The following is a 19,900-nucleotide window of genomic DNA, read 5'->3' as shown; positions in this document are numbered from 1 at the left end:
TGAAATGGAAAAAAGGAGAGAAGGACCCCATGGGTGTGACCATCCCACAAGGTTTTGGTGCCTGACCAGGGCTCCCTGCTCTACATGTAGGAGAACCTGGTGGGTGAAGCAAAAGCACACACATACCAGTGGAAGAATGGCAGGGAACTCAGTGCAGTGCCCAGAGGGAGATATATAATACTCTACACATGCTCAGAGAGGGAAGAACCCATAACTGCTGCCTTCCGTCCTCTGGCTGAAGAACAACCATCTGGCCTCCAGAGCTCTGTGTCCCGCTCTTTCGAAGAATTCCTCCACTGTTCCCCATCTCTTTTTCTCCTAAAGCAGGGCAACTCTGCTGTCAGGGGATAAATGTTCTACTGGGCGGCATCTGGGCGAGATGCACAGCTTCCCTTGGGGAGGGGATGGTGTGAAACAACTGCTCTATTTCCAGTTAGATCTATACATTTTCTGCAGGTCTGAATGTTGTATCATTTTCTTCCACGCAAACTCTTAAGATACACCAGACCAAATCTGTTCAACACACATACATAAGTGAATTCCAAGAAAGCTTCCAAAATGGTTTTAGGAACCTACCAAGCTAGTTAATTAACTGGGAATAGCTTCATAGCATACCACAGATAAAGTATTACATTCAGTGTAGGTAATAAAAACTCTCACTGGGAAATGTAATGGTATGATGAGAAAAGAAAATACAGGCAAACTCAAAGTCTGGGGGGAAACAGCAAATTGCAGCCATGCCAGTGCATCTAAGAAGTGCTCATCTAACTAAATGAAACTGCTGATCTGTGATATTAATCCTCAAATTAAACTTCTGACTATTCCCCACACTGTTTCTACAAAAGTGAGCAAGTGAAAGTGTTCTGTTAGGTGCACTCAGTAAATTACTTAAGAGATGCAAATCCTGAATAACGAAGGGTTATTCAGTGCTAGCTCCTAGATGCCTGGTGCGGTGCATTGTACTAAAAATAAAGGCCTTCCTTTACAACTGTATGCATGGCTAGAGATAAATAGGTTATTTTCGCTCTTGATTTTGGAAAGAGACACACTACAGTACAACTCTGAGTAGAGACAGTCCACTGATACAAACTGCATATGTCATTGTAAACAGCTAATAGTAAAGCAATGTTTAGTAATAAAATAGTGACTGAACACTGCTGAACAGAATTGGTTTCTTACGATCAAGGTGATTGAATGCTTAATCTCTCAGCCAACTATTACAGTGATGAAGATCATATGCTGGTATTTATATGACTGACAGGGGGAGGTGGGTGGGTAGGCTGGTTTATGGGAATAAAGGCCTGCTGCAACTGAAACCTCATTAACTACTTTAAGGCAGGGCATTCATATTGTAATTACAAATATGCAGGGAGGGGAGGCAGGTTGCAATAGGTGATCTTCTCATTCTTCCATATTCCCGTTTAGTGTTGTCCAGGAAAATTCTGGCCTAAGAGTGCAAATGGTCTAAATCCCAGGCAATCTAATCGCAGGTCCCTCGGCACATGGTGTGGACATTGCTTCTCATGTAGTCTGCCTTCTGTAAGATGCATTACTTAAGCATAAGGGACGTTCAAGTCAAACAAGTATGAAAAAGCATGATACCCCCGAATAGGAATCCAAATAGAATAGAACAGAAACACAAATATAAAACAATAAAACACAATACTGCATTATGTCTTTAAAAGCTACATGTGAACGAAAAGAAAAAAGATTGTGGTCAGATGTGTGGCACAGTCCATTGAGTGGTCATATACAATCTCCCACCATAGAACCTACTGAGTTATCTGTTACACTCAGTTTTCTACCTGTCTGATTAAAGCAAAAAATGAGAAAGGACTGTGTGCTTTCCTTTTAAAAAATTCTCATGCACACATTACTCAAAATCAGACTGAATAGGAAGGAAGAAAAAGTCCAATTTGGTTTCCATGTGCAGCTAGAATATTAATACAGGAACTATGCTTTCACATCAAAAATGAGCTCCAAATGAATCCAGCTATGAGCTCAAGAAAGGCAGCACAAGGACTGAAAACTCCTGCAGCCAGATTCAGATTACAAAGCAGCTAATGTAACTAAATACAGTTGAGGCCAAAAGTTTACATACACCTAGTCTAAAGATATTCAAATTCAGTTTTTCACAACTCCGCACATTTTATGTTACCATACATTTCTTTTGGCAAGTTAATTATGGCATCTACTTTGTTCACACCAGAGGTGATTTTAAAACAATCGATTAAGAGACAGATTTATTTCAGCTTTAATTCACAATAACAGAATTCCAGTGGGTCAAAAGTTTACATACACCAAGTTGACTGTCTCTTTAAACAGTCTGGAAGATTCCAGAAATTGATGTAATGACTTTTTGGAAGCTTTTGATTGGCTCATTGTCATAATTAGGAGTTCATTGGGAGTCAGTTGGCACCAGAGGCTGTATTTAAGGACCTACCTTTCGAGCAACTGTCTTTTTGCCCTTGATACCATGGAAAAATCCAAGCAACTCAGCCAAGACCTCAGAAATAAAATTGTGGACCTCCACAAGTCCGGTTCCTCCTTGGGAGCAATTTCCAAACAACTGAAGGTACCACAAGCATCTGTGTACAAACAAATGTATGCAAATATAAAAATCTTGGGACCACACAGATACTGCATCATTCAGGAACGAGGCACAAATTAACTGCCAGGGCTGAATGAACTTTGGTCTGAAAAGTTCAACTGAACCCCAAGACAACAACAAAGGAACTGGTGAACGAGTTGGAGGCATCAGATACCAAAGGATCAACATCCACCATTAAGAGAATCCTATATCGCCATGGCCTGAAAGGTTGTCAAGCAAGGAAGAAGCCCCTACTCCAAGACCAGCATAAAAAAGCCAGAATGAAGTTTGCGAGTGATCACCAGGACGAAGACCTAGCCTCTTGGAAGAGTGCTCTGTGGTCAGATGAAACTAAAATTGTTTGGCCAAAATGATCATCGCTATGTATGGAGGAAAAAGGGTGAGGCTTTTAATCGGAAGAACACCATCCCAACTGTGAAGCATGGGGGTGGCAGCATCATGTTGTGGGGGTGTTTTTCTGGAAAAGGGACTGGTGCACATCAGAAAATAGATGGCATCATGAGGAAGGAGGATTATCTAGAAATACTGAAGCAACATGTCAAGACATTAGTTAGAAAGTTAAAACTTGGTCGCAACTGGGTTTTCCAGCAGGACAATGATCCTAAGCATACCTCCAAAGTTGTAACAAAATGGCTTAAAGACAACAAAGTGAAAGTACAGGAGTGGCCATCACAAAGCCCTGACCTGAATCCCATAGAAAATGTGGACTGAATTGAAAAAGCGTGTCCGAGCAAGAAGGCCCACAAACCTGACTGAGTTACACCAGTTCTGTCAGGAGGAATGGGCAAAATTCCCAGCAAAGTATAGTGAGAAGCTTGTGGAAGACTATCCCAAACGTTTGATTCAAGTTAAGCAATCTAAAAGCAGTGCCACCTAATACTAACAAAGTGTAAACTTTTGACCCACTGAAAATCTGATATAGTACATAAAAGCTGAAATAAATCTGTCTCTTAGCTATTATTTTTAAATTACCTCCCATGGAAATAAAGTAGATACCCTAATTGACTTAAAACAGGAAATTATGGTAACCTGAAATGTGTGGAGTTACATTACATTACAGACATTTAGCAGACGCTCTTATCCAGAGCAACTTACAACAAGTGCATTAGTTCAAGGTGCAGAGGTGCAAAAAAAAACACACTAGAGTGAAGTAAAGATCGTAGTGCCAGAAGTGACCACATAGATCAGGACTCCAACCCTGTAGAGTAACCTGTTCAGCAAACAACAATACTACCAAGTACAAACTAGCACTGGAATCACATTTGCCTAATCAGACAAAAACAATCCTGCCAAATAAAAACTAACGTAAGGTGCAGCCTGAAGAGATGAGTCTTTAGTCTGCGTTTGAAGGTAGTCAGATTCTCTGCTGTTCTGACCGCCACGGGGAGGTCATTCCACCAGCGAGGGGCCAGGACAGACAGCAGACGGGAGCAGGAAGTACAGACGCGAAGAGGGGGAGGTGCCAAGCGTCCAGAGGTGGCAGAACGGAGAGGTCTGGCTGGTGTGTAGGGTCTGATGATCCTCTGGATGTATCCTGGTGCTGACCCCTTAGCTGCCTGGTATGCAAGCACCAAGGTCTTAAATTTTATGCGAGCCATAACAGGCAGCCAGTGGAGGTCAGTGAGCAGGGGGGTGACATGGGAATGTCTGGGGAGGTTGTAGACCAGACGCGCTGCAGCATTCTGGATGAGTTAAACTTCAAATTAAGTTTGAATGTCTTTAGCCTAGGTGTATGTAAACTTTTGGCCTCAACTGTACATTATAGTCCGTACGTATTTGGACAGTGGCAGCTTTTTTGGGTCTGCACTTCAGCACATAGGAGTTGAAACAAAACAGTATGAGGATAAAGTTCAGACCATCTGCTTTAGCCTCTTCGCACAGCCCCCCCCCCCGTAGTGGTCAGCACGCCGGCGTGCCTAGATTGCTCAACTCAGACATTCATTGTCTGTTCTAGTTAATTAGTAGACGATACAGCACAACTATGCCGAATACGGAGTTTCGCAGCGCCACCACTGTCGCGCCGGTCATTCATTTAACAAGCACCCCCTCCCTGCAGTCTAATCTGCAACTACACCCCCCACCCATAACACACTGTACATTAGTGCATATCTGGGCATTCAGAAAAATATTCTTTCACTACTAAAAATTTGTATTCAGTCATAGAAACAAGATAAAGCCAACAACGTGGGGCGACACAGCTCAGGAGGTAAGACCGATTGTCTGGCAGTCGGAGGGTTGCCGGTTCAAACCCCGCCCTGGGCATGTCGAAGTATCCTTGAGCAAGACACCTAACCCCCAACCACTAACTGCTCTGGCGAATGAGAGGCATCAATTGTAAAGCGCTTTGGATAAAAGCGCTATATAAATGCAGTCCATTTACCATTTACCAACAGTCGAACGTATGCCAGTACACCTGTGAAAAACGCTGCTCACTGAACACTGAAATAAACAAGAGAAATCTTTCAAAAATTATACCATGTCATTGCACTGTCAATATCTGGGACTAAATATGGAATAAATATACCTTAACATAAATAATAAACCTTAACATTGGTTTTATGCGTAGAGATGTCCCTTTCAAGACTGAGTGGTCATACATTGTCTTGGACAATCCGTTTGTGAAATATACACTCATTTGTGGTGCCTGTTTACCTTCCAAAATAGCTGTGTGTAATACCACACATGCTGTTTAGTGTTGTCGCCCTTTGTAGTACAATCAGACTTGCTTGACAATTAATTTATCCAAGAGGTGACAGAATAAGCTTTCTAACAATGTATGTCTAATTTTACTTTTGGAATAACATTTTATAGCTTAGCACAGCCGAAAGTTTTGTCTCATTATCGCCGCCCAAAGCATTCACTCTGGTAGCAGTCAAAGACACTGCACCTGGCAAAACTTTATCGAAGAATAGTCATTTCATTAAGTCAGAAGAGGAGAACAGTGTTGATTATCTGTCTGTCTCTATGTACTGAACACAGATAAGATTTTTTCACTGACATGTAACACTGCTCAAAATATTTCAGTTACATACGTTATTTTTGAAATTGAGTGCCTTTAAATAGGTTAGTGGTGTTTTATAATGAGGATATTTCACACTGTAATGTAAGCGTTCGTTGGTAGTTTAGTAGATTTTGTGATGCATGCGACAATGATGACGTGAGATTTGGAACACTGCCAAAACCTGGTGGACGGTTGAAAATTGTTTTCATGTCGTCCCATCCCCATACAAGAAAACATACGAGAGTCCAGAAATACATACGAGAGTTAATTATTACACATTTAGGTACTGTACCGCATTGTGTGACAATATTTTTGAATTGTTTTTTAATCTGATATCCATGTTTCATCTTAAACCTTCATATTTATATGCTTTATAATGGACAAAAAGCATTTTACTCATTTTTGGATATTTTGGATGTTTCTGGACCCCTAGATATTTTAGACCACTGTACTGGTGGAAAGCTTGTAATTCCCACTTGAAAATGATGCAACAGTGATTTTCTTGAGTCAAAACAGTTGATTTGTGGTGAAATACATGAATATGTTGTGATTTACAGCAATGCATAATTTAGACATTTTGGATAGATTTGGAGAAGCAGGGTACACTGCTTAGTTTTTGCTTCATAGAATTTTAGTAGTTCTGCATATCTACCCTTAGATTTTACGCACTTGTGGTCAATGAGTTTTTGATCCAGGACATGTATAGTTTAATCTGTTTTATATATGCAATCTCTCAGTATTTCATTGCAAACTGAAAAAATAGCAAATTCATTTTTGCTTTTTTGCCTAGACTATTGCATTTGTGGCACTTTATTTCTTCCTAAATTATGAATATAAATGAATCTAGTTTTGTAAATGGTACAAATGTCTTGCTTCATTTAAGCCATTTTTCAAGTCTATGTGATGCTCACATCTGGAGTTATAAAGCTTTAAATAGGGTACCCCTAAATGGACAAGGATTGCCCAGATTTGGCATGTGTACGAAGGGGTTCACTTGCAGGTATTTACACCCATATCAGGTGGACCATGTAGGAAATATAGCCTTTTTTACACATTTGGGAACCAAAAGTAATTGGAAAATTGGCATCTCAGCGGTTTCCTGGCCAGCTGTGTTGTTGTATCATTAGTTCATGCAAAAGAAAGCCAACAAAAGGTCTATATTGGTTCTAGGTGTGGAATTTGCATTTAGAGACTGTCGCTGTTGTCTCTCAAAAAGAGGTCCAAGGGAAATGTCAATGCCAGTAAACCAGGCCATCATGGGGTGGGAAAATGAGAATAAAGTAGGCAGTATACTTCGTACAAAGTAGAACTTTTTGAGCAAAACGAAGCAAATGACGAACAAATGACGAACAAAAAGACGCGGTGTTGTGTGTTCGTACGGTGCAGTGTGCGACGGCCTCCAGGGGGAACTTTTCGAAAAGTTCTTTCTTGTTCTCCGACCTCCCCCTCTCAGATATTGGTCCAAATATCACATAGTTGGTTACGTCACGGTTGAGAGTTCAGAGGGCTGAATTCACATGCTAATGTACGGAAAGTCAACGCCAATTTCTCTTCTGTAGAGATGGAAATTCTGTGAGTTCCCGCATGTTTGATGAATGGGCTACTCGTTTCAGTAAGTAATCAAAACGCCTAGCACACATTCGGAAATAAGAGAAAGTGGGCCCCCTCGTCTAAACTCGCATTTGCCAAATGCACAGACAAAACTCTCCATTTTCCGTCCTACTCTGACTTAGAGGGCGAACGTACCATCTTCTTCGCCTTTTTTCTTCTTCTGCATAGCTTGATAAACTAAAGCCACTTTAAACACTTTAAACTTTTTGTTTTGTGTTGTGATCTCGCGTAGCCCTTCTCTTATACATCCATGGCGTAGCCGCGAGACGGAGGTCTGGTTGAGATTCCAGCCCCGGTTATAGCTGCCTCATAATTATTCGTAATTATTCACGCCCCAGCGGCGTGGAGTGACTTCAAACGGTGTGGTGTTCTCACTGAGTATACCGACAACAGTGTTCGTGGACATGTTCGCCGGTGGTTCTCAATCCTTAAGTTCTTTCTTCTTACTCAGTATACTGCCAGCTTAAGTCTGGTTTTATTCTGACAGTAGTAGATGACAGAAGAATACTTTCAACTGTGAAGAAAAACCTCTTTTCAACTATTAAACACATCATGAACACTCCAGGCATAGATGTTTCAGATTACCATAAAGACAAGACTACACCAGCATAACATCAGGGGGCTCCCTGCAAGATGCAGACCACTACATTAAAAAAATTGTTCAGGAACAAACCATTATGGACAGATGACAATTATTAACCTGTACCAAAGTAAAAGAAAAAGTGGAGTGTGGAGAAAGAAAGGATCCGGTCATGATACAAAGCACCCCCCATCAATCTGAAACATGGTGGAAGCAGTGTTATGGCTTGGGAATGTATGGCTATCACTGGCACTCTCTCACTTATCTTTATTGATGATGTGGATGCTGATGGTAGCAAAGTGTACAGAAACAACTTATCTGCTCAGGTCACACCAAATGCTTCAAAACAGGGGTTGTAATTCCTACATGGGTCACTGGACATAGATGTATGAAAGCTGACGGTTTGCCCATTAACCTCATATTCAGTGTGTCACTTCAAATCCAATGTGCTGGAGTACAGAGCCAAAACAACAAAAATTATCCAAATACATTACTTACATACTGCATTATAGCTAGCAGTTTCCACTTACTGATTTTCTGAAAATGCAAATGTAAAAATGAACTTCAGTGTCTTGTTAAAAAATTATATCTTGATATTGCAGTGGTTAGTTTTATAATACTTTATTGGACATTAGAAAGCTAACATCCCCTTAACCTGCATTTGGATAAATCATAGCATTATATTATTAAAAACACTAAACTGACTTTGCATGTGGACCAAACTTAAGGATCAAGTATTACCATTTTAATAGTTATCAGGTAGTTCCAATATCCAGTGAGCCTATGGAGCCAAAAAGCACACATTCCCAACCTCCCCCTCTCCCCCAAATTCAGGATAACTACTCACCCCATGTTATTCTTTAGGCCCACATATCAAACTCCTCACTGATAAGCAAGTTCATTTACCAAATCCAATGCCCCATTATTTTTTAATCAATATGAATCACCTCATCATTAGAATGTCCTCTAGTTTTGAAAGACAGTGGACCATATGCAGTGCTACAAAGCTGCCAGCCACTACTTCTCATCACTCTATAGCCATCCAGCTGAGCTACATGCATCAAAGTAGCACATTTAATCCACTGCATTTCTATTAAACAAACACATTACGCTTCTCTGCCTTCACCCTTAACCTTAGACATTTTGAATGGCCATGAATTTCTTGAATGGCTAATTAAAGGAAGCCACTGGTGTGTACAGGAGATTAATCTTCTAGGCTCCAGCTCTGCCCCCAGAAAAGGACAAAATCTTGCTCTATTCCAGGATCTGGAATTTAAAATGTTAAAAAGGCACACAAGAGTTTAAAAACAGTAATTCATGTGGAAGAGATGAGTTTTCTTTGATGGAATACAAAATTGAAATGCAGCATTGTGACTCTTTCACAGGCGTGTGTATTCCATTACCTTGTAAGGACCAAACAGCCTCCGTTTGATTTCCAGCCGATATGCTCTTGCCTTCACCTCATCACTCATGTCCGTTACCCGTAAGCGCAGGATTTCATACACTCTTCTGGCATGTTTCTGAAAGGTTGGGGAGGGAACAGCCATCAAAAATGATTTACATGCAAAAACAAAAAAAAACAAAAAAAAAAACCCCACAAGGCATTGAGACAAGTCTTACAAAAGTTGATTTAAGGCTAGTTTGACATTTTGATTTTGGGACAGAAGGCCTAAATGAAACTGCTTGCAAGAACCCCAAGGTTTCTCACAGCATTACAGAGCAAGGCAGGAGAGAAACAGCAGCTATTATGGCTCTGCATGCTGAAAGCACCAGGCTGTGATAATCACTGGCAAACCAGTAGTGTGATTAGAGCTGCTAAATAGTGCATTGAAACACCACAATAATAAGTCCTATAAAGGACCACTTTCTGACAACTGCATAATGTCAACCTGCATCCAAGCCCTTTAAACCAAATGGACACTGTCCCTAAGTCAGTTGCAGAACACTAAATTGTTGCTACCGTTTTCCAAAGTACCTTAATCTGGTCAATAACACGAAATTTCATGGATTAATAGCATCATCAGGACTGTGTCCATTTTTTGGGCAACATTAGAGAAAACATCACTGTCTATTCAAATATGAAAAAATTACAATAATAATAACAACAAAATTCATATCACTACCACAGTCTCAACCATTTGCATATGATTAACCAAAAGGTCTGTCATTATGGGTGATGGGCGGATAAATGGGCATAAGAGCAATGCAATTGAAAATATGGTGTCTAGCCACTCCCAAAAGCCAGCCAGATGGTACAGGTTCAACTAGGGATGGGCACAAATACTCGAGCATTCAAGCGCTCAAAAGACGAGGACTGCTCAAGCACCATACAGTACTCAGGAAAAAGTAACTTTAAAATATGTGTGAAGTTTTTATTTTGATTTCTTTAAAGTTGGTTTTGGTACAACATTTTGTACATTGCGAGGTTTGAGCCTGATGAAGCATATTATCACTGACTCGTTACCGTTATGAGGCAGCATGGTATAGATTACCAAATGGGTCACATTTGCCTTTAGCTTGATGTGTTTTACTTCTAAAAACGCCATTAAAAAACATGTTTCCTTTTCACAACGCAACACATCGAGTAGAGTCGAGTCGGGCTGAGCCGGTACCATGTGGAGGAAAAGCGGCGAAAGCTAGCCACCGCTACAGCATTTTCAGCAATGTGGGAGTGGGGTTGCAAAATTCCAGGAATATTCAAGGTGGAAACTTTCCATGGGAATTAACAGGAATTTATGGGAATTAACGGGAAATAACGGGAATAAAATGGAAATATAGCCCTATTTGATCAGGCTGCATTTACCATGTCATATGCAGATAGAAACAAACATTTTACCATATCATAAGCAGACATAATTGCAAACACTCCCTATGACCTCCGTCCAAAAAAAGAGACTTTTCTCTTAACACCTAAAAAAGAAAACCCAAGAACTGTCTTCCGAGCGTTGTTTTAGAATTCTATTTACATAGATAGTTGAAGCGCGAGTTTGTAGAAAAAGTCAAGGAATGACAGACATGTGGAATAAACATTAACAAAATACATCCCATTTTATTGCGCAAGGGGTCAGTTGACCCTCCGGTTCTAGGGACGAGCAGTATACCATGAGTAGTGCCAAGTGACGTCGGCAGCATACTACGTGACTAAAGACGGAAAGTTTTGAAGAGAAGCTAACTGCTTGTCCAAAATTACCAATATTTATGACGTCTCCATGCCGCTTCTCAGCGAAAAAAATGACGAAGACAAAACAACAAAATAACAATTCGCTTTTGTAAACAAAAACATGATGAAATGTATTATTTTCATTGGCGAATATAAACTAAACGATAAACTGAATTAATACCGCTGTCAGAATAGGCCTTAGGGTTTAAGGTGAACAACTCATTTATAAAATAAATGTTTTACAATAAAGAATGAATGGAAATAGATTAATTAAAACTCCTCAATTAGCATGCTCAATCAAGCTACATCACATGGTAACCGCTAGCTAGCAGAAGGTGTTAACAAGGTATAAACTGTGTACTTTGCATTAGGCTACTATCTGACAGTTAACTGAAATAATATAAAAATTAAAGCCGCAAGCGGCATTAGGCATTGTCCGAGCATTGGCACCATCGTGCCCCCTATGGAGCGATTAAAAAATGGCTTTTTCCTGATCATATGCCTTCACCTAACATATCTACTGAATATCATGATCATTATATAAAATATTGATGACATATGGCCAATTTTGTGCTAAGAGACGCTGTCGGATGACTTAGTTGCGTCGACATGGATGTGTCCTGGCCGCTTCCCGTGAAGGCCTTTACTATGTCGTAACACTTAGATGGGACATCGTAACACATATATGGCCCGGCGTGTATGTACAGCTGAAGTGCTTCCATGCCACAACTAAAAAAGGTGTCACACTAGTGTTGTCATGATACCAAAATTTTGACTTTGATACCGGTACCAGGTTTAGTATCACAATACTCGATACTGAAACGATACTGATTCAATACTCAGTACCTAACGATACTGAAATTACCTTAATTGATCAGAAACGTAAAGTCCACAAGGGTTGACCTCATTTTCGAATTCACGGTTTATTAAAAACCTGGTTTATTAACAACCTTTAAGTTGAAGCCTGTTCAGCATATCAATAAGCATAGGCCTATAGTGTTACAACACTAAACCATAGAAAACTATATGAAATATATTTCAAAAATTAAACAATTGCAAAGTAAATTATCTTTAAACAGGTCTTTCACTTTTAAATAAATCTAAAAACAGCATATTTCAATAGCAATACAGCATCTTCCTATAATAAAATATTTCCAAATTGGAACACCTATTGCTACTGAAGTGAACTGAGTCAAAGCGTGCGCTGTATCAAGGAGCTGAGTGCACAAGCGCAAGTCACCTCACTTGGCAACCTTAGTTGCAACTGCCTTCTAGCGAAGATTCTGACAAATTACATTTTTCATCCTCTCAATCAGTAATGCGGGAGACAATTTTCCCTGGCTTTTACATTTGACTCAAAACTACCGAACGTCGGAATATTCTAATACCGAACGGTTTCTTTTTTTTTTTTTTTTTTAAGTACCGAGAAAGTGCTGAAGTTTTGGTATACCGTGCAACACTACGTCAGACACATATTCCAATCCATTGCTCAGCTTAGCAGAGAATGGACATTTCAGAGCGCCACAGAGACAGATAGAATAATAACACATGAATGCACATTTCAAATAATAAATACGACATTGAGAAAAAACGGGAAAAAAGACGTAATATCAACTCGCGATCTGCGTGCTGCGCGCAAAGTAGCCTACCGTTTTATTTATGTAGACATTGGCAAATAAGAAAATTTTCGGTTACGCTGACCTATAAAACGCTATTCCAAAAGCTAAATCAGACATGTTATACATCGTTAAAAAAGCTTATACTCTCACCTACTGAATAAATTAATTGTCAATCAAGCCAAATTGCACTAAAAAGGGCGACAACGCCGTAAGCAACAGGTGTGGTATTACGCACAGCTATTATTGAAGATAGCCGACCCAGGCGTCATAGATGCGCATATATTTCGCAAACGGATTGTCCAAGACAATATATGGCCACTCATTCGCAAAAGGGACATCTCTACGGGTAAAACCAATGGTAAGATTGAATAAATATACAATGTTTAGTCCCAGATATTGACTTTAGAATGACATGGTATAATTAAAAAAAGAATTGTCTCGTTTATTTCGTTATTCAGTGAGCAGCGTTGTCACTGCTGTATTGGCATATTTTAGGGCTAATGTCGGGTTTATCTTGTTGCTACGGAATATTACATTACATTACAGGCATTTGGCAGACGCTCTTATCCAGAGCGACGTACAGCAAAGTGTATAAGCATAACCAGGAACAAGTGTGTCGAAAACCCTAGAGGGCAGTAGCTTACCGTTCCAAGTGCAGGGAACAACCACATAGTTCAACTTGGACCCTGTAGGTTAAACTGATTAACACTAACACAAACAAGAACAGCAACAAGTCTATGCAAAAATACAAGCAATAGTTAAGACGAGTGCATTAACTAAGTCACCCACGAAATAGCTACCTAGTTACAACCCTAAGCTTACAGTCAATTTAGAGATTAAATGGAGAATACGATTTCTCTCAGCATTATGACGGATTTAAAGACTAAACGAACTCACCCGATATTGTCTTCAAATGGATCCATGCCAAAGAAAAGTAATGATTCATCCTGTCAAATCTTTACCGTACCATATTATTTAGTTAGACATTGGCAGAGTACAGCATAAATTGCATCTTTTGTTTATATTCAATATTAGTAATTGCAGCGAGAAACTGCAGCTGTAGACACAAGATAGTGTGTTATGTTATGGTAGCAACGGAACGAAGCGGACTATATATGTATTATCGTCATTGTTTTATTATACAAGCGTGTTTTCGCGCGTTTGCACAGAAACTCAAAACTCAAAAACTCAAAAACTCAATGAAATGGTTTAGCTATTTCTTAGCATAATGACAGATTCAATGACTAAACAAACTCACCCGATTCTGTCTTCAAATGGATCCAGGCTCAAGAAAAGTAATTATTCATCCTCTCAAAATGCTTTTACTAGAAAACTTTTGGTAGCCTAGCATGCACTGTCTTCTATTGCCTCCCCGACGTTCAGACCCTCCCCTCAATGATAAAAACTAGACCCTACGGTGTTGGATTACTTGCGTCGCCATGGATGTCGCTTGCCGTAAAAAAGTTTACTAGATGTCGTAACATTTAGATTTGGAGATCCAGCTCTTCCGCACCCCAACTAATAAAAAAGGTCCAAATGGCGGGCAAACAATATGGCGGACATACGTGCCAATGACAAAGTTGTAGAGCACATTTACATGCATCAGTCGATGAAGTTTTGTGTTGATCTGACTTACGGTGTGGGAGTTATGACCTTTTAAAGTATGACCCTTTGTTATAGCGCCACCATCTGGTTGACAGAGGTTATTTTTCGTGCCTGAGTAGTGGGGGGCCATAGGAACCCACCTACCAAATGTGGTTGGTCTACAACTTATGGTTGCTGAGCCTCAGACATTTTAGCAGAGAAAACTTCCACACCCCAACTAAAAAGTGTAAATGACGGGCAAACAATATGGCGGACATAGGTGGAGCCAATGGCAAAGTTGTAGAGCACGTTCAGATGCATAGGTCGATTAAGTTTTGTGTTGATCTAACTTATGGTGTGGGAGTTATGGCCTTTTACGCATTACCCTTTGTTATAGCGCCACCATCTGGCCGACATAGGTGATTTTTCGTGCCTGAGTAGTGGGGGGCCATAGGAACCCACCTGCCAAATTTGGTTGCTCCAGGACTTATGGTTGCTGAGCCTCAGACACTTTTAACGGAGAAAAAGAATAATAATAAGAATAATAATAATCCTAACAAAAACAACAGCTTCGCTGCTTGGACCCCTAATGATAATAATAATAATAATAATCCGAACAGATAGGGGTCCAAGCTTTGCTGCTTGGACCCCTAAATATAAAATATATTCACTCCAGTAATATAATCAAAACTTACCTGAAAGCATGTAGTCCTTTGGCTCAGACAGTGCGATAATGTTGGCAGTAATGTGGGCTGCACACGTGATAGGAGAATGTACTGTGCATGCAGAGGGTTGTAATTTTACTGAATTCCTATTTAAGGGGATGCTGGCAAATTATCAGTACATGTGATGGAAGAGTGCGCTGCTGAATGTAGTGCATGGTTACAATTCAATTAAATGGGCATACTTTTAACCAAAACATGCCATAAGACCTAGTATTGCTGCCCAAACCACTGCAAAGAGAGCAAACTTTTTTTGTCAGTGACATTTCCTTCTGACATCTATGACGGCAATCACAACCACGACATTTATTTTGCCTTTTTGTATAGCTATTTCCATGGATAAAAGCGCATTTATTATTATTATTTATTGGTAAAAACATTTACTTCATATCCAGGGAGATACCCAACTACTTGCACGTTACATGACATGTGTAGCCATTTAGTAATACGATCGCATTTCAGGCTAGAAAATAACCCGTTAATCCAGAGAAATTGTCTTAGAATCTTTATCGCAACAGAATGCATCAAGGCTGGCATTGTCCGCATAGCAACAGACGCTGTAATGAAACTTGGGGGACATGGGTATAACAGCTGTTTTAGAATGTCAGTACGTCACCCGGATCATTTTTGCAGCCCGGATCAAATTTGTTGTGACGGCTGCCGTCCAAAACAAACACCTGAGAGAGGCAGCGTGCTGCCTGCATGCATGCCTCCCCCAAGGCGTTACGTCATTGATTTGCAATGCGCAGCTGTCGTAAAAACATGCTGGCATCGATAAGCGGAATCAATAAGCTCGGAGGCATACGATTCCAATGAATAGGACAACTTGGAACCGGTTCTCAACAGGAACCGGTTCTCGTTTCCCATCCCAAGTGGTAACGCTACTAACAATACAAAACAATACAATAAGCGCTTATATAGCGGTCTTCATGCGTACATCCCAGGGTGCTAACGTAAACAACCAGGAAGTGGTAGCCACTGTTAACTGGCTAGACATGAAATATGAAAACAGTTGAGTTGCCTTATCAATAATAGGAAATTATTTGCAAAAACGTTACTATATACAGTTGAGGCCAAAGGTTTACATACACCTGGGCTAAAGACATTCCAACTCAACTTTTCACAACTCCACACAATTCATGTTACTATACATTTCCTGTGTTAAGTCAATTAGGGTATGTTCTTTATTTACCATAAGAGGTCATTTCTAAATAACAACTAAGAGACAGATTTATTTAAGCTTTTATGTACTATATCAGATTTTCAGTGGGTCAATAGTTTACATACACTTTGTTAGTATTTGGTGTCATTGCCTTTTAATTGCTTAACTTGAATCAAACGCTTGGGGTAGCCTTCCACAAGCATCTCACAATACTTTGCCGGAATTTTTGCCCATTCCACCGGTGTTACGACCCTTCTAGGGGTTAAGGGTGCAATATTTAAAATGATGTTTGATATTTGGCACCAGGAGATGTAACTAAATATATAAGCTTTCTTGTGAGAACAATGAGAGACACACAAGGCGGACTACGGTGAAAGGGATTTTACTGTGTGTGGGGGGGGGGGGCTATTTACAAGTATTTACAGTCATTTCCAAACATAAAACACGCCAAGACACACAACCGAGACCAGTAAAAAAAGGGAGTGGTGCCGAAAATAACAAACAAATACCCTAACTACGACTTTGTAATATAACTAACCTATTAACAATACAGAAAACAAAACTTGTCTAACTAACCTAACTGCGACCAGCAGTCATAAATACAGGGGGTGACACCACCACTAAACTAATGTGCTTAGACAGAGCCCTTACCCTACGTGTCAACACGTGTATAGGGGCCCCCGGAACTTACCTAACACTGGTCTCTGAAGCGAACCAGGGAGGACGAAATTTTAGACGACACAACTCTCTCAAATAACACACGCAACCTAGCATTTGCCCAAACTCACAGCACAAATGAGGAAACGGAAGGCTCCTGCAGGAACGAAATGGGGATATTTTAAATTGAGAGCTGAGGCATGATTGGAGGAGACATGATTGCAGGAGGGAGTTGATTGGCGGATGGGGGGGAATGAGCGGGAGAATTCTGATGATTGACAGCGGGGATGACCAATGGGAATAACGAAGGGCGGCACACGGACTCCTGCGGAAATGACAGCAACCGAGAGAGAGCAGAACGAAAGAGGGGAGAAAAACGCACGCCCGCATCTCACACGCGAACGTAACAACCGGACAGAACTGGTGTAACTCAGTCAGGTTTGTGGGCCTCCTTGCTCGGATATGCTTTTTCAGTTCAGTCCACAAATTGTCTATAGGATTCAGGTCAGGGCTTTGTAATAGCCACTCCAATACTTTCACGTAGAGACTATTTTATGTCTAGGCTTTCGTGATCTGTATGTCTCAGTAACGATACTCTAATGAAACTCCTGTGCTAGCCTGTCATCCTACATTTAAAACCTTTAAACTGTAAGTGACCCATTCTGCCATAATCAGTCGGACGTCGCTATGGCTTGTTATGACCTGGTCAAGGGTCAGACCGTAAAAGGAAGAATGATACGGGAATCAAAATCTATCCCATCTAAATCTAATTGAAAGTTGGCTAGTCTTCAAAGGGCACAGGGCGGCTTTGAACGCTGAGCTTCAAACAATTGGTTGGTAGTCTGAAACCAAAAGTCCAAATAACATACCCCCAATGGAGTTAAAAATCCAGTACCTTCAAAAACAATAAAGGAAAAATAACAAAGTTGTGTCCCGATGGAAGGATTTGTGGTCCAGCTGGAAAAACACTAACTGGAGCAAGCAGAAAGCAAATCGAGTCAAGGTCGAGATCGAGTAAATGGTCCAACAACGAAATCCAATCCTCAAACATAGCAAAGGAGGCTAGGCGAGAATCAGAATCAAATACAAGAGTGAATGTTCAGACACACAAAATCACGGGGCAAACAAATCGAACGATCAAGAAACTGGTCATACACAAGCTCTAATCTGCAAACAAACCAGAAGGGAAATAATAAAATAAAACGAAAACAGACCCAGATAGAATAAGCTTTTCGCCTAGAAATACAATAGGCTATATTAGAAGAACGTGTTGATACATTTCTCCGACGAAACTCCTGCCGGCTACCCTAGCTCTAGGGGGGCGTAGTGAAACGTTTGATTTGTGTTGATCCAATAATAAGCATGCATTAAAGGTGCAGAAAACCAATTAGTCAATGCATGCCTGTCATTGGCTTAATTGTGAACTTGACTCTCTCCACAGATGTAAATTGTGTGATCCACGTTTTTTGCTACCTTAACCAGTCTATCACTAGCAAACATTAACACAATGCCCCTTCTTCTGGCTTCTTCTTCTGGAAGAAAAAGAACAAAAGTATGGGAATATTTTAAATACAACTAGAAGAGTGCACTCAGTAGAGTGCAGATCTCCGCCAGGCGTGTTAGCTTACAATAGAGGCTACACAATCAATGCAACCAGACAAATACAACATTATAAGTTTTTACCATGTGCCACTGAAATTCCCAAAAATGCCGATTCAGTGATGTAACGCTGAAGGTAGTGACATGTTAGCTAATTTCATTCATATCAGCCACGATGTGTTAGACAGAGCTAACGTTGACGTTATAGTCTGGCACTTTCGTTTCAAATCTGGACAGGAACAATTCCTTCTGTTTGGAATGAAAGACCAGCAATGTAAAATTTCAATTTCAACGTTAAAATGCCAACAAAATAATCTGCAAACTAAGGGGGTACGTTAATGTTTGAAACTGTGATAATTATTTTGTTGGAATTTTCACGTTGAAACTGATATTTTACATTGCTGGTCTTTCATTCCAAACGGAGGCAGTTGATCCAAACGGAAGCAGTTGGTCACTTGCTGCCCCTACCGGCCGGTTAGGAGGAGTGAGGAGTTAGCACTCAATGTAATTCAATGGACAGTGATGGAAATTAATTCAAATAAAATATTTGTTGTTGTCCGATTTGCAAAATGTTCGAGAATTCAGGTCCTTGGTCTGCTGTCAGCATGCACAACAAGTTTTAGGCTGATTGGCCCAGTAGTATGCGAGATAAGCTGCAGACACACACACACACACACACACACACACACACACACACACACACACACACACACACACACACACACACACACACACACACACACACACACACACACACACACACACACACACACACACACACACACACACACACACACACACACACACACACACACACACACACACACACACACACACACACACACACACACACACACACACACACACGAACACGTGACCAAACGCATACAGTCAGTAACGTTACACTCAGTCCAGACAGCCTGGAATCATTCAGCGAAGAACAAAAGCATACTTACATCCTCAAGGGGAAAAATACAACAAATCTAAAAAGACACCTGAGGCTTCGACACCCTGACATCTATGCACTCCAGTCCCTCCAGTTTTTCGCGATTCGGAATTTTCTAAATTCAACATCAACAAAATGCCGCAGTTTTTCGCGACACTGCATAATTCGCTGCATAATCTGCCATTTTACGAATTATGCAGCATCAGGAAAAATGCCGCATTTCGTTGATGTTGTGTTGAATTCCGAAAATTCCGAATCCCGAAAAACTGGAGGGACCATAATTGAACAGTTTTGTTTTGTTATACTGGTAGCTTTAAATAAGTGGGTGGCTGGGGGGCATCTTGTTGGAAAGTCTTTCACATTTAGAAATAAGGGTGAAAATATGTGAATTTATTTTATTCTATATGTTTTAAAATACTTTGCCTTACCATGCTCAATTGATATAAGAACAGTTTTGTTTTGTTATACTGGTAACTTTAAATAATCCTAAATAATCTCCACAATTCTTGTAAAATAATCTTGCCTTTTTGGAAAGCCCCTTATGACAGCCAAAGCTGTTAAAAAAAAAAATGTTGTTATTATATAAGTATACATGTAACACTCAGCCTGTGACCAGTGATTTACTGTCTCGGTCTCCATCTACTGTAC

General features: G+C 40.3%; 1 protein-coding gene across 2 annotated transcripts in view; it reads right to left on the bottom strand.

Moving 5' to 3' along the window:
* Positions 1–19,900, bottom strand: part of hat1 (histone acetyltransferase 1) — a 62,897-nt gene that overhangs the window by 1,355 nt on the left and 41,642 nt on the right. The window contains exons 10-11 of one of the 2 annotated variants that reach the window (XM_064327186.1): positions 9,207–9,323; positions 8,409–9,069 (exon numbers count right to left, since the gene is read on the bottom strand). In XM_064327186.1, coding sequence (XP_064183256.1) covers positions 9,058–9,069; positions 9,207–9,323 — 129 coding nt within the window. In that variant the 3' untranslated portion in view covers positions 8,409–9,057. Of the gene's footprint in view, positions 1–8,408; positions 9,070–9,206; positions 9,324–19,900 lie in introns of those variants that run through there. The other variant, XM_064327184.1, reaches the window with a different exon arrangement.

Source organism: Anguilla rostrata, chromosome 3 (genome assembly GCF_018555375.3).
Source record: "Anguilla rostrata isolate EN2019 chromosome 3, ASM1855537v3, whole genome shotgun sequence".
Taxonomy (NCBI): domain Eukaryota; kingdom Metazoa; phylum Chordata; class Actinopteri; order Anguilliformes; family Anguillidae; genus Anguilla; species Anguilla rostrata.
This window is presented reverse-complemented; position numbering and strand designations above follow the sequence as displayed.